The 15,786-nt window shown below is 49.6% G+C and overlaps 1 protein-coding gene across 4 annotated transcripts; it reads left to right on the top strand.

The window, feature by feature from the left end:
- The first annotated feature begins 9,859 nt into the window (after nt 1–9,859).
- Nucleotides 9,860–15,372, top strand: MANEAL (mannosidase endo-alpha like). 4 transcript variants are annotated; one of them, XM_073902876.1, is made up of 5 exons: nt 9,860–10,471; nt 11,669–11,778; nt 12,638–12,714; nt 13,826–13,869; nt 14,103–14,263. In XM_073902876.1, exons 1-5 carry the CDS (start codon nt 9,922–9,924, stop codon nt 14,129–14,131), a joined length of 810 nt encoding a protein of 269 aa, XP_073758977.1. In that variant the 5' UTR covers nt 9,860–9,921; the 3' UTR covers nt 14,132–14,263. The 4 variants fall into 4 exon arrangements, with proteins under 4 accessions (XP_073758977.1, XP_025711620.1, XP_073758978.1 ...); XM_025855835.2 differs by having other exon boundaries at nt 13,826–15,372; XM_073902877.1 differs by lacking the exon at nt 13,826–13,869.
- Nucleotides 15,373–15,786: the final 414 nt, after the last annotated feature.

Raw genomic sequence — 15,786 nt, 5'->3', positions numbered from 1 at the left:
TTCTGGGGAACACTTCCAGCATCACTAGTGGCATTTCACATGGGTCCCCTGGTGATATTCAAAGTTTACAATATTGCCCTAAACACAAAAAATACACAAGAACCATGAGAGATCACTTTTTACTGCAATACCCAATCTCCTGGAGAGACCGACTTCTCACTCAGAGATGATTAGCATCAATCATATGTTGCTTTTTGAAACCTGAAGTAGAGTTGACACACAATGTTACATCTGTTTCAGGTGTACAACATAGCAATTCCACAACTTATGCTGTGCTCACAAGTATAGCTACCATCCAACACCACACAACCTATTACAATACTATTGACTATATTCCCTATACTGTATCTTTCATCCCCTGGACTTATTCATTCCATACCTGGAAGCCTCTATCTCCCACTCCCCTTTACCCATTTTACCCATCCCCACACCTCTCCCTCCTCTGGCAACCACCAGTTCATTCTCTGATCACGTGCTGTTTTAAGCAGATACTAGCAACGCTTGCACTCACTGCAAGAGCACCAGGAGGCAACTACAAAGTTGTTGGGGTAGGTACAGTGCGCACTACAGTTTATTTTATGCAGTTACGATTTATACCGCATCTTTGCTTTTGTTTACATTTCTCTGGTGCCACATATGGTCTGTAAGTGTTTGTGTGAGTGAGTTTTGATACGTTTTAACTTTTTAAAAAGATTTTATTTATTCATTTGAGAGAGAGAGCCCACAAATGGGGGGAGGAGCAGAGGGAGAAGGAGGGGGGAAAAATCTCAAGCAGATGGGACGCCCGGGTGGCTCAGTCGGTTCAGCGGCCAACTCTTGATTTCAGCTCAGGTCATGATCTCAGGGTCCTGGGATCAAGTCCCACTATGTGCTCCAAGCTCGGGGGGGAGTCTGCCCCGAGATTCTCTCCCTCTGCCCCTCCTCCCACTTGCACTCTCACTCTCTTTCTCTGTAAAATAAGTAACTTTTTTTTAAGATTTTTTTTTTAATTTATTCATTTGACAGAGAGACAGCGAGAGAGGGGACACCAGCAGAAGGAGTGGGAGAGGGAGAAGCAGACTCCCCGCTGAGCAGGGGCCCAATGCGGGGCTTGATCCCAAGACCCTTAGATCATGACCTGAGCCGAAGGCAGACGCTTAATGACTGAGCCACCCAGGTGCCCCTAAATAAATAACTCTTAAAAAAAAAAAAAACTCAAGTAGACTCTACCCTGAGATCATGACCCAAGCTGAAACCAAGAGTCAGTCACCCAACTGACTGAGTCACCCAGGCACCCCAAGTTTAACTTTTATAATAGGTGTGTGTATATCTTATGGTAGTAAATGATAAAATACACTAATATCTACATATGTTTTATGAATACATGACATACCCAACTTTTAATTTTTTTGATATGTCTAAGCTATGCAGTTTGTCTGTGAGTTTTTTCAAATGAGCACAAATCTCCAAAAAGTTTTCCAGTATGTTTATTGCAGGAAAAAATCCATGTATGAATGGACCTATGCAGCTCAAACCCTGTTGTTCAAGAGTCAACTGTAATGTCCTTTATTGATGTATGACATTACTTGAAAATTGTGTAAAAAATTCTTTTTCTACCATCCCAGTAATTTCTCAGTTGTTTTATATTTAAAATAGCATCTATCTGGGGCACCTGGCTGGCTCAGTTGGTAGAGCTTGTGACTCTTGATCTTGGGGTTGTGAGTTCAAGCCCCATGTGGGGAGTAGCAATCATTTAAAAAAAAAGATCTTAAAACAAAAATCAAACAAAATAGCATCTATCCATTTCTCTCTTTCTGTGTGTCTGTTTCTGTCTCTGTCTCTCTTCTTTGCTCTCTTCTTTCCCTTGTCTCCCACATAGCATCTTCCTTAGCTTATTCAAAACTCCTGGAAGAGGTCCTATGGTGATCCAGAGTTAAAAGAAACAGCTGTGGGTCAGCTTGCTGGCTCAGTCGTTAAGTGTCTGCCTTTGGCTCAGGTCATGATCCCAGGGTCCTGGGATGGAGTCCCGCATCGGGCTCCCTGCTCAGCGGGAAGCCTGCTTCTCCCTCTCCCACTCCCCTGCTTGTGTTCCTGCTCTTGCTATCTCTCTCTCTGTCAAATAAATAAAATCTTAAAAAAAATAAGAAACAGCTGTATCCTTTCATATAATATGGTTTCCACTATAGACCATAGACAACAATTCAAATATAGTCCCTTCCTCACTCCTTACCCTCGAAACATTTATATTAATAGGGGGAGGCTGCATGGTTTCACAAAAGGATTGTGGCAAAATTGGAAGACCAAACAATGAGTTAGGATTTACACCCTCAGATGAGGGCAGTAATTTTGTTTTGGAGCCCTCTGAGATGAGAAATGGAGTCAACATATATCACTCCACAATAGGACAGTGGTCAGGGACAACATCCAAAACACTGCAACTGAAAAGGACATCAGGGGACGCCTGGGTGGCTCAGTTGTTAAGCATCTTCCTTCGGCTCAGGTCTTGATCCCGGGGTCCTGGGATCGAGCCCAGCATCGGACTCCCTGCTCGGCGGGAAGCCTGCTTCTCCCTCTCCCACTCCCCCTGCTTGTGTTCCTGATCTCGCTATCTCTCTCCCTCTCTGTCAAATAAATTAATAAAATTAAAAAAAAAAAGAAAAAGAAAAGGACATCAGAGCTCCACTAGTCCATCTGCCCATTCTACAGATGAGGAACCTGAGGCCCAGAGAGGGAAAGACCTTTGCCTGGGTCCAAGAAAACTACTGCAAAGCTTAGACTAGAACCTGGGCATCCTGATTAAAAGTTTCAAGCCTACTGTTTGGTCAAAGTTGGTTGGAAGGAAAGTGTGTTACTTTTCTATGCTGTACTAACAAACTTGGCATCTTAAAAGAATACATATAGGGACGCCGGGGTGGCTCAGTTGTTAAGCGTCTGCCTTCGGCTCAGGTCATGATCCCAGGGTCCTGGGATCAAGTCCCACATCGGACTCCTTGCTCAGTGGGGAGCCTGCTTCTCCCTCTCCCTCTACTGCTCCCCCTGCTTGTGCTCTCTCTCTCTCTCTCTGACAAATAAATAAAAAAAAATCTTAAAAAAAAAGAATACATATAATAATATCTCACATTTTCCATGGGTCAGTTCTGGGCACAACTTAGATGGGTCCTTTGCTCAGGGTCTAACAGCCAGCAATCAAGGTGTTGGCTAGGCTGCATTCTCATCAAAGGCCTAACTAGGGAAGAATTTGCTTCCAGGCTCATTCACTTTGTGGGCAGAATTCATTTTCTTATGACCATAGGATTGAGTAGGCTGGATTTTTGGTGGCTGTTGGTTGAAGGCTGCCCACAACTCCTTGCCATATGAGCTTCCCAAAGTGGCTGCTCACTTCATCAAGCCTATAAGAATCTATCACCTCGGGGGCACCTAGTCCTTCTGTTAAGGGCCTTTTTCATGAGTTAGTCAGAATAATCTCCCTTTCAATTAACTCAGACTCAACTTATCTGGGACCTTACTTACATCTACAGAGTTTCTCACTTTTGCTATGTTCTACTGGTTAGCAGCAAGTCACAGGTTCCACCCACACACAGGGGGAGGGGATTTCAGAAGGACATGCATGCCAGGGAACAGGGGTCACGGGGACCATGCTAGGGTCTATCTGCCACACACAGAAATATTTAAATCTACTCAAGTGAAGGAGAGAGGACTTATTAGGTGGATGGAAATATCTACCAAGAATGAACTGGATGACCTGGTGGCAAATGAAGCAGGTCTGAAAGCTGCCCGATACTGAGGCAGCCGATTTCTCCTTAAAAACAAACAAACAAACAAACAAAAAATCTTTTGCTTCCTCTCTCTTCCTCTTTCCTCCTGAGGTCAAATGATCTCTGGTTTCTTTGTCTTGTGGCATAGTTGCTGCACTTTCCCTTTTGTAGACAGACTGCTCACCTCAGCCTACTCATGGCATCTGTTCTTAAACTCTGGTCTCCTCATGACGTTGGCTTTTCATGGTCTACCTGGCTTCTCATGTCTACTCTGGCTTCTGCTGTGTCCTTGAGCCTGCATGACCTTTTAACTTGTCTCCCCACAGCTAATTTTGGTGAATTCTTGGGGAGGAATAATTGTCCAGCTTGGGTCAGACGTCTGTTACTGGTCCAAAAGCCATGATCATGGGAACAAAATAGCCACTTAAGCAGGTGTGTGTGTGGTGTGTGTGTGTGCATGTGTGAATGAGCCGGCACTCCAATTCATGTCTTTTATTTAATTCCATTGCACCAAGCTGGGCAGCAGCAAATGAAGATGCCTCTTCTTGCCAGAGGCCTCCACCTGCCCCAGTAGCTGCTCTGGTCACTGCAGCATTATATGCAAACTCCACCAAGGCATGAAGCTGACCTGCCTCGTTCACCGTTGTATGTTCAGTACCTAGAACTATGCCAGGACTTTGAACTTGCTGCTCTCTCTGCCCGGAACTCTCTTCCTCCAAATGTCGGCATGGTTTCCTTCCTCTCTCCCTTCGGGTCACCCTTGCAGTGAGGTCTTCCCTGACCAACCTATAAAAATCACAAAACAATCCCAGCCCTCCTCCCCCCACCCGGGCTTGCTTTTCTCTACAACACTTATCATCATCTGACCACTCTGTCTTATTCACTGATTGATAGACATCCTCATATGGGAACTGTGTAGAAGACAGTACTCAAAGGATTTCTATAACTGTGCTGGAGAGTTTAGGAGAAACAACTAATAAAGATATAGAAAACAAATAATGGGAAAAAGGGGAATTACTAACTCCAGGAGAAACAAAAATTATACAAGAAAGGAAATATAATCATAGTTCACATTTGGCTCAATAGTGTAAAGTATTATAGAATATAATGTATCTATTAGTGATTTAACCTAAAATAATGACACAGCCACAGAAGAAAGCTGGGACTGGGTTGTATATCAGGATGTCTATCAATTTCAGTCGTTCCCTGGACACACCTGCCCTTGGGTATTTTTCCACTCCTCTGGGGGCAGACTGCTCTTTGGACTTGCCCAGCTGTCATCTTGGGGCTCCCCAAAGCTTTTCTTCTGTCTTAGATTTCTTTTTTGCCAGATCCCAAGTTTCCCCTCACCTTTTTAAAATTTACCTTCTCATTATATCCTTTGGTGGCTTCCTAAGAAATGGAACATAGGAGGAAAAAAAAAACCTGAGACCTTGGATACCTACAAATGTCTTTATTCTCCCTTCACACTTGTTAATTTGGTTATAGAATTCTAGGTTCAAAGTTATTCTCCCTCAGAAGTTTGGAAGTAATTCTCCCCTGTCTTCTGGCTCCCAGTGCTATTCTAATTCCACATCCTTGGGGGCATGTCACTTCTGTTTTCTTCCTAAAAGAAAAAAATAAGACAGCCATTTCCTCTTCTGCATCTGGATATTGTCAGGTGGGAATGTGATGCTTGGAATTGCTTCCATCCTTTTTCAGCCATGAGGGGAAGGCCAAAGAAACCACAAATAAGACGATATGATGCCCCAGTGTCTTTGAACCACTGGGTTTAACCATCTCTAAAACCAGCCTATCTAAAGATCCTCAGAATGTGGGGTCATAAGCTCGTTATACTTTAAGTACGAAAGTGTGGTCTGAGGCCACCAGAATCAGCACCACCTGAGATCTTATTAGAAATGAAAAAAGAAAGAAAGAAAGAAAAAGAAAGAAAGAAAGAAAAAGAAAAAGAAAGAAAGAAAGAAAGAAAGAATGAAAAAGAAAGAAAGAAAGAAAAAGAAAGAAAGAAAGAAAGAAAGAAAGAAAGAAAGAAAGAAAGAAAGAAAGAAAGAAAGAAAGAAAAAGAAATGCAGAACCTCAGGCCTCACTCCGGACCCACTGAATGAGGATCTGCATCTTAACAAAATCCCCAAAGGATTGATATGATGTTCAAGTTGGAGAAGTACTGCTTTTAGCCGTATATAGCTATCTCCCTTCTTATCTAGAGCCCAACACGTTCTAACTGATAGAGTGGGTGTAGCCAACAACCTTGAAACCACAAGTCACAACCCCTTGGCTCACTTTGATTCCAGCAACAGTTTCCGAGGTAAGAAGATTTCTGAAGATGTCCCTGCCCCTGAGACTCTTGACCTTGGGCTATTCCTCCAAATACTAATATAGTTACTGCTGTGAAGGGCTTTGCAGTTGGGATTAAGGTTATTACTAATCAGTTGGCCTTAAAACAGAGAAATTATCCTGGTGTATCCAACAGGGTTTGATGTATCACACGAGCTCTTCTGAGTAGAAGAGGAAGTCAGAGAGATTCAGTGTGTGAGGCTGAGCCTGACGTTGCTGGCTTTGAAAATCCAGGCAGCCACAAATCAAGAAATGCAGGCAGCCTTTTTCTTGAAGGTGAGAAAGACCCTCACCTGACAGCCAGCAAGGAAGTGGGAACTTCAGTTCTACAATTCCATAGAACTGAGGTTCTATGCCAACCATCTGGGATTCGGATCCATTCCTAAAGCCTCTACAAAGGAGCAGAGTCCTGCCAACACTTTGATTTTGGTCTTGTGAGACTAAGCAGAAAACCAGCTGTGCCTGGACTTCTGGCTTACAGAAATTGTGAGATAGTACACTTTCCTGCTGTTTTAAGCTGCTAAGTCTGTTTTTTCTAGATGGTACAGTTAGGAGGGACAGTTCTGCTAAGTCCAGACTTACCTCTACCTGGCAGCATCCCACTTCAAACCTACGATGTGTCTGTCTTTATACCTGCCTCAGGACCTTCTCTGACATCACGGGAGCCTACCTGGCACAAAGGAGACCAGAAGGGTGAGGAAGTTAATAGCCCTAAGGAAAACACTCAACCCGTGGATGATGGGGGCCAGGAGATAATTGCTTTAGCTTTAACCTTGTAATTCTGGGAGGCATTTGTACACTTCTTAGAAGGCAGACTCAAAGCCCCATTAGCTGTAGCAGAAACCTCCATAATGTACCCTTCACTCGTTTGCCTCTTATTTTTTTGTCCCATTCTCCTCGATTCCTTGCTCTTGCTTCCTCCGATTACCCTCCAAATGCCCACCCTTCTCCCAAGTCCTTTTATCAATCTCTACTTGAGATTGACAGGCAACCGGTAAAGTCCACTCCATGAACTCATCTTGCTCAGAATTAAAGAGGTTAATTTACTGGAAGATTATTTCAGTGTTTCACACCAAAACCAGGCCTCAAGGAAAACCAAGATCAGGGATCCAATACCACTAAGTTCCTCTCTGTTCCTTGTTCCTTCCCTAATGGTATTACTTTTAGAGAAAAAGGTGGAATCTACCCTCAGCAACAGAGAGAAAAATCCCAGAGAAGGATTGTAATTGATGACCCTTGGGTTGGTGTCTGTGATTGGTACAGTGGGAAACAGGGCACTCTCATTGGTTCCCTGTGGGTCAGGGTTCTAGCCCCGATCAAAGTATGGCTGGGCGGTAATGTCAGGGCCTTCAGGCATGGCCAGTGGAAGCCACCATTACATTGCAGGGCATTCCCAGAAATAGGGGAATGACTGAGAGATGGGGAAACTCCACTAGTTTTCTAAAACCATTGACATCCACTCTCACTTCTCTTAACTGCTGTGGGAAACAAAGGCAGAAGGAAATGAAGATAAAATTAAATGTCCTTATAACCTTCAGCCCATTGACATATACTTGAGATAGGCAGATTATAACATTCTTCCAGGATCCTGCAAGTCTTCTTTAGCATATGAAAGTCCTTTTGGAACTTCCCTTATCTTTGCTTCCCCAACCCCAAGGTATATTAATCACTGCCCCTCACAATCCCTGGGCAGCTGGGAGCAGCAGGCAGCAGCAGGCAGCAGCTCTTTCTGCCCACGGTCCCGTCCCTGTGCTTTAATAAAACGACCGTTTTGCACCAAAAACATCTCAAGAATTCTTTCTTGGCTGTCGGCTCTGGACTCCACCAACACACAACAACATTCCAAAAAAAAACAAAAACAAAAAAAAAACCCAAACCAAAAACTACATCACTACTTCCTCTTTCCTGATTCTTCCTCAGCTTCCCTCACATGCTGTCCTTCCTCTGCCCAGTGCATAAATGCTGGTGTTCCTGAAAGTTCCATCTTTATTCTTTTTCTCTTCCCATTCTTATTCATTTCCAGAGTTATCTAACTCCACCGTAGACATCATGGCCTTCTCCCCAACATTTAATCCTCTCCAAACATTTGATCTAATCTAGTCATGGTAGTTCCATCCCCCTCGGCAACAATTTGTTTGGGATGAACAGGACTTAGTCGGATTAGATGGGTGAGATTTAAGGAGAAACTTGCTTAGGACTTCTGGGAAAGAGAAATCAGTCTTACTGTTGCCTGTTGGATGGGAAAGGGGAGCATGCTGCCTCAATTGTCCCCAGCAGTCATTCTGTGATATGAGGGGAGCCAGCTTCGGTATGAAGTCAATGGTGGGCACAGCAGAGCAGTGAGACAGAGGTGTCTCAGGTTCCTAATTGTTCCGAGTTGGTGAGCCAGGGAATCTACTCGCTCTGCCCTACCATTGGATTTCCTGCATTGTGAGACGATAGATTTCCAAACTGCATAAACCAGTTTGAATCAGGTGCCTGCTGCTTGGAGATGCCAGCATCCTACTTAATTCACACTCACTACTATGAATTCTCTCAAACTCGCTTTCCTGGGCTCCAGACCTACCCACATTTCCCAGCTTTGCTCCTCTTCTTCCTGGGTTTCCTACGATTCTTTCACATAAGAAAGAAGAATCCGGTGCCTACTATTATGCCAAGCTCTGTTGTAGACACTGCAGCTAGAGCAGTTGCTGAAACAAGATTGCTGTCCTCATGGACCAGTGAAGGAGGCAGACAATAAACAAAACTATTTTCTGAATAAATGAAATAACGAACAATGCGGAGTAGGAACTCAGTGTTGAGTAAAAAAGTTATCATTGCCTAGAGAATATCAGCCCAGAGACTGGTATTCACGCAACAGAGAGCCCTGGGAACTGTCAGACCCTGCTCTTGCAGCCCCCCATGGAATCTAGAAGGGTAAATAACCACCCAGGGCCAGCCCTCTGGAGCTGAGTCCAGAAAGAATGCGAACATGGACTGAGTGCTAATTTTGTCAGGCCCTCTATAAAGTGACTTTGGGTAACTATTCTCATTTAGTCCTCAACCGATTCTAGGAGTTCGTGCAAGGACAAACAGTCTGGCCAGTGACGAGAGCTCCCTCCAGCCAGCCCTGACCCTTGGGTTTAGGCCGGGTGCGTGTGACTTTGTGCAAGTCACGGTCGGCCTCGTCTTTCCACGCTCTAGCCAGTGTCTGTAGCGTCTGACCCCTGGGGGTTCCCCGGCGCCCCAAGCTTCAGAGGCTGCCTGGGGTGGGGGAGGGGGTCCGAGGGATGGGGGGCCGAATGCAAAGAAGGGAGGTCACTGAGATGAGTACAGAGGCTGTCAGTGAAGTCAGTAAGGAGGGATGAGTGAGTAAGGAGACCCTGGGAGAGAGAGACGGGCCCTGACCTTCGCACTCTTCCCCACCCTGCCCTCTGCTCCCACGCGCCGTCGGCCGCCGCTGCCCCGACCTTCTCCTGGGCTCCGGAAGGAGGGCATTCCCTTTCCTCCACTGGGTGCCTCTACGCCACTGGCCCGGGCCGAAAGGCGACAAATGCTCCGCGAGCCATGCAGCTTGACTAGGCCCCTGCTCCTTTGCCCCGGAACTCGCAATTCTGCTACTCTTCGCCTCTCCTCTCGTCCACTCCCCCCTCGGCTCCTGACCACTTGGTCTGCGCCATCTGCATTCGCTGTGTGCCGGGCCCGCCCGCACTGCGGGGGAGAGGCGGGGAGCCGCCCACGGCGCGCTCGGCGCTCGGCGTCGCCGTCTCCCTGGGACGCGCGCGGGCTGTGCGGCGCGCGGGAGCCGGGCGGGCAGCCATGGCGCGGCGCGCGGGGAGGTAGCCGGGCGGGCCGCGGGGAGCGCAGGGCCGCCATGGCCCGGCGGCGGCGCCGCGCCTGCATCGCGCTGTTCCTGGTGCTGCTCTTCGCCTTCGGCACCCTAATGGGCCTGCGCACGCTCAAGGCTCCGGACGGACTCCCGGCGCTGGGCCCGGGCCTGGAGCTGGCGCCCTTTGAGCGACGCCCGGAGGGAGCCCCCGCGCCCGCCGCCCGGGCCCCAGCCGCCCCCGCCGCGCCGCCCCCGCCGCCGCCCCCGCCCCGCACCGCTGGCCCGGGCAGTCCCCCGGGCCCGGCTCCCGCGGAGGCCGAGCCCGCCCCCGGGCAGAGTCTGCGCGTCTACTCGGACCTGCACGCCTTCTACTACTCCTGGTACGGGAGCCCGCAGCGCGAGGGCCACTACATTCACTGGGACCACGTCATGGTGCCGCACTGGGACCCCAAGATCTCGGCCAGCTATCCCCGCGGCCGCCATAGTCCTCCCGACGACTTGGGCTCCAGCTTCTACCCGGAGCTGGGGCCCTACAGCTCCCGGGACCCCGAGGTGCTGCGGGAGCACATGACCCAGCTCAAGGAAGCCGCCATCGGTGAGTTCCCCCCACCCCCGGGCGGCCCTGCTCCCCAGCCTCACCCTTCCTCAGTTTCCACACCCCAGCTCCCGCTGGTCCTGTCACCGGGCCTCTGATCCCATTCACCCTTCCGCCTAGCTTCTTACTCCCTCCCTTCTATTTTCGTTCAGCGCTTACCGCGCGGCGCCGCCCCCCAACTCCTGATATTGACTTCCCCATCTCTGCCACTTGAACCCTCACAGCAGGGCCCTTTCATAGGGCGGAGCTGCCGGGCGGGCCAGTGGAAGAAGGCATTTGCTCCGAGCTGTCCCAAGTAGGGACAGCAGGGAGGAGGAGAAAGTCTTCATGTCTCTTGGGTTTCTAGGCTTGGTAAGTGAGGACTGGGCATCCTGGCCCTGCAGGAGTGGAGTTCAGAGGAGCCACGCCTGGGATGGCCAATGCTTTCACACCAGATACAAGATAGGGCAGCAACCCTTCCAGTTTTTGCTGGCTGCAGGAAGTTTGCCCATGTTGGACCCTGCTGTTTGCAGTAGAGGGGGCAGGAGGTTTTCTTCAAGTACTCTGCTTGCAAAGAGGTCCCTGGGAGCCTCTCTTGTAGGCAGGCTCGGGTGGGGAGGCTCACTTCTTTCGGATTGTGTTACTGAATTCTCCTGGAGTTTAGAACACATTTCAATTTATCTAGAGATGGTTAGTGAATGGGGAGAGGAGTTGAATGACAGAGACAATGGTGGGAGGTATTTACAGATAAATAACACAGAGGCTACCCCTCAGGATTTTATGAGACAAATGTTATTTCCCTCGGGAAGCATCAGATGACCTCTGCATGGGGCTCTTATCCCTGCGGGACCTTAGAGGGGCCCCTCTTCTCCAGAGAGGACTGTGGCTTCCAGATGGGTGTGGCATCATCCAGTATTTCCTTTTGTTCTACTTCTTGCGGATGCAAGCGGAAGTCTTGAGTCCTCCTGGCTTTTCTCAGGCTCCTTCCCCGCTTGGTGCGCAAAGGTTCCCGCTGCCGCGGCGCTTCAGCACCGCGGGCGTGGACAGCTCCGGGACGCTAGGCTCTGGGATCTGATCCGTAAGACGTGAACCTGGCAGGAGCCTCGCTCAAGGTTTCATTCAGAAACCATTTTGCAGTTGGAGATGGTTTGGGAGGAAACGCATCTCTGTTGCGGGGGTACTGTGTGTCTCTGAAGTAGCTACTCTGTTGTGTCTCAGGCGTCCTGGTCCTGTCCTGGTACCCACCTGGCATGGCTGATGATAACGGGGAACCCTCAGGCGACCTGGTACCCGCCATTCTTGACACCGCCCATCAGTACAACATCCAGGTGAGTGTCCAAAGAAGAGGTCAGGTGCTCTTTGGCCCATTCTGGAGATTTCCCCTTCTCTGCCCACAGGGTTAGTTTTTGGCTTTAGCCCAGGTATGGCAAATACACAGCAAGTGGTATGTGTGTGGGGGGGTGAGGTTCTAATAAATAGCACCTGTCACTGTTATTTTCTTGAATTCTGGGGGGGGAAATCGGGAAAACTAAATATAGGAGAAATGGAAGATTGAATAAGTATCACTGTGATAGAGTTAGGTAGGAGACCCTGACTCTTGAATAGAGGGCAGGCAAGGGCCAAATGGGCCCAGAAACCAAACGTCTCAGATCCCTAGTGGGAGGCAGTGCTGGACCTCAAGGAGTAAAGTACAGGCAGGCGGGTGCACTTTCAAGAGGAATGATGGAGCAGAGCTAAGCATGTCCAGTTACTTTCCCCAAATGAACCTAGTAAGTCATTCCCCTCTCCTGCGGTGAAGGAAGAGAAACAGCAGAGAGGAGCCCCACCCCATTCCTGAGCCCATCACCGACATGTTTAACAGATCAGAGCACCCCTGCCCGACAGCTTCCGCAAACTTCTTCCCATGGTTTCAGACAGCTAGTGCCAATCACGTGGAGCTGGCACATAAGCTCAGACCTATTAGCCATCCAGTGACATCCCATCAGAATGATTCCCAGATGCCTGCTGTGGGAGGTGGCCAGGCTTCTTGGCCCTCTTTTTCTGACCCTAAGGGCAGTGGCTGCTTTTATCTCTGTTATGCCCACTGTTGCCAGGCCTCCGCCTCCAAGCCCCAGTGGAAACATGAGCCTTATAGGTTGTGGTCCCTGGGCAGCTACTCACCTGACCAGTACCTCCTGTTTGTGGCAGGTGGCCTTCCATATCCAACCCTACAAGGGCCGGGATGACATCACTCTGCATGACAACATCAAGTACATCATTGACACGTAAGGCTGCTGTGGGGCCTGGATCTCAAAGGGGATCAAAAAGGGGGAGGGGATAGATTTAGAGGGGTAGGTCAAGAGACACCAGGGCAGAATGCCAGTGTCCTCAGCAGCTACTTCCTACTAATACAGTACTAGGCTTGGAGTCAGCAACCTGGGTTTGAATTCCAGTTCTGCAGCCTCCAATCTGTGATCTGTTGCAAGCCTCTTAACCTTTGAGTCTTGTGAGAATTAGAGGAGTTAATATATGGGGGAATGGCTTATACTGTGCTTGCAGGTTTCATCCACTCACTCAAAAAGTACTTGAGTGCCTACAGGTGTCCGGGCACTGTCCTCAGCCCCGGTTGTACAGTCATGGGTAGGACTGGCGAGGTTTACATTCTAATGTGTGGCCGCAGTGAGGCAGATAATAGTTACACACGAAAAATCACATAGTGGCCCATGCGATTAGAAAGTGATAATAAAGAATAGGGCAGGGTATTGTGTTAGAGCATGCCTGAGAATGGGTGCTAGACTTCAGAACAGGTGGTCAAGGGAGCCTCTCTGAGGAGAGGATGTGTGAGCTAACACCTGAAGGAAGAGTCAGCTCTGCAAAGATCTGGGGCAGGCAGAAAATTCCAGGCAGAGGGCTGTCAGATCCAAAGGCTCACGATGGGACAAGTTTGACAGCAGAATAAGAGGCCTGTGTAGCTCGTGCGTGGAGATGGGGTAATAGAAGGAGTGGAGGTGGGCAGGGCCAGATCAAGTTGGAGGGGCCTTGGCAGGTCTCAGTCAGGAGCAAGCAGATCTGGTTCATGCCTTAGTGGATCAAAGGGAGCCAGAAGCAGGAGCCTGGAGACCGGTTAGCTGGCTGCTTCGGTCCCAACGGGGGAGGGGGGTGGTGTGGTGTGGGACAAGGAAGTGAGGCTTGAATGGAGGGAGGCTGAGGCTGGGGAGATGTGGGTGGGAACTAGGTTCTTGCTCAGGGGCATGAGGAGTGCAAGCGTGGGGACACGCTGGGTCCCACATCACACTTGGGCATCAGGAAAGGTCTGGCCCACGGCTTGTCCTGCAGCTGTGCTGGCTGCCCCCTCCTCGGCAGCCAGCTCAGGTTCTTCTCCCTCCCACTCCCCAGGTATGGCTCCCATGGGGCATTTTACCGCTATAAGAACAGCATGGGTAAGAGCCTCCCACTCTTTTATATCTACGACTCATACCTGACATCCCCTGAGGCCTGGGCCCACCTCTTGACACCCAACGGGCCCCACTCGATCCGCAACACCCCCTACGATGGGGTCTTCATCGCGCTGCTGGTGGAGGAGGGCCACACCCACGACATCCTGGCTGCTGGGTTTGATGGCATGTATACCTACTTCGCCTCCAACGGTTTCTCCTTCGGCTCCTCCCATCAGAACTGGAAGGCTGTGAAGAGCTTTTGTGATGCCCACAACCTCATGTTCATCCCCAGCGTGGGGCCTGGCTACATTGACACCAGCATCCGGCCCTGGAACAACCACAATACTCGGAACAGGGTCAATGGCAAGTACTATGAGACAGCCTTGCAGGCAGCCCTGACCGTGAGGCCCGAGATTGTCTCCATCACATCTTTCAATGAGTGGCACGAGGGCACCCAGATCGAGAAGGCCATCCCCAAGAAGACCCCAACGCGGCTGTATCTGGACTACCTGCCTCACCAGCCCAGCCTGTACCTGGAGCTGACTCGCCGCTGGGCGGAGCACTTCATCAAAGAGAAGGAGCAGTGGCTGATGTGAGAAGCCTGGGGCCACGAGGTGCCAATGTCCTGGCCTCCCCGGAAGGTGTCACTGTAGGGGGCTCAGCTGAGGTTGGAGGCACTCGCTGGTTCCCCAGTCAGCAGCGGGGCGCCTCTGGGTGGGCCATCAAGCCTGGGCCCATGTGGAACAGAGCTTGTTCCTCAGGCATGTGGGGCTGGGGGGCTCTGCACGGACAGGAAGTGAGGCAGGGTTCCAGAGAGGGCCCCAGAGAGGCTGGCGGGTGACTGGACTCAGCCGAGGGCCGCTCCACATCCTGTCGTAACACTTTAAAATGATCCCTTCGAGCTTGGAACTCAGTAGGTTGGTGTTGCATAGCAGTCCCGAAGTCACTGCTGTTAGGAGGGGTCAGGGCTCTGGGCGAGCACGTGCCCTGCTGCCTCTTCAGTCTTCTTCTGTCTTCTCCAAGTGAGGGAACCACATTTGCAACTTCCCAAGAGGGAAATTCTAGGTTTAAGCCCTTCCCAATAGACTCCTGAACACAACAATCAGGAAATAATCCTGAGCCTTTGTACACTCATTCAACACATACTGACAGAGTACCTACTATGTGCTAGAGACTTCACATGGAAAGGTTTCTTTCTCCCAGAAGCTTACAGGATCCAGCTTTCCTTATTTGGCGTGGCCTTGTAGCTAGTGCCTGAGCACAGTTTTTCCCTTTTTTGCAGTTTTCTCCAATGCTGAGTTTTTTTTTCTTCTTCTTCTTCCTCAAGAAAATACCTCTGTGCTCCAGAGCCCACATTTCCCCAGATGACCATCTAGCTCCAGGGAGAGGACCAGGACATCCTCCCTCCCTTTAGCTGCCTAAACTGAATGAGGCCCACTCACTAGAGCCATTTTCAGAGCTACTGTGATTTCTATCAATTAAATATGACATGGTCTTCTCAAGTAAGCATTCCTTTTGCTCTCTTCAAGCCTTCCTGAACTCTGAGCCCTCCCTCAAATGCTGTGACAAACTGACATGTGAGATGGGCTGGCCAGTGTCAGCAAAACGAAGAGTGAGTTTGCTTCAGAAACCAGGAGTGTAATCAAGACTTTTAGTGGGGATATTTAACGGTGCTTATTTACAAATAAGCGAGTATACTCGTTGTGGGGACCCTCAAAGCAGGCCCTGGAACACCTTCTTGGCAAGATTTAGGAGCTACTTGGAAATATGTGCATTACTTTATGGGCTCAAGCCTGAATCCCAGTTGTGGGAATGGGGTGCAAGGCAGGAGGGGAGGAAGTGGGGCCTACGGATTACTACGGGACCCCCAGCTCCAGTGAGGTGACGAGCACTGGATGCCACAATGGACAGGGCAGATCA

Source organism: Callorhinus ursinus, unplaced genomic scaffold, assembly GCF_003265705.2.
Source record: "Callorhinus ursinus isolate GAN/ISIS: 27379988/994484 unplaced genomic scaffold, GSC_fseal_2.0 scaffold18, whole genome shotgun sequence".
Classification (NCBI taxonomy): Eukaryota; Metazoa; Chordata; class Mammalia; order Carnivora; family Otariidae; genus Callorhinus; species Callorhinus ursinus.
This window is presented reverse-complemented; position numbering and strand designations above follow the sequence as displayed.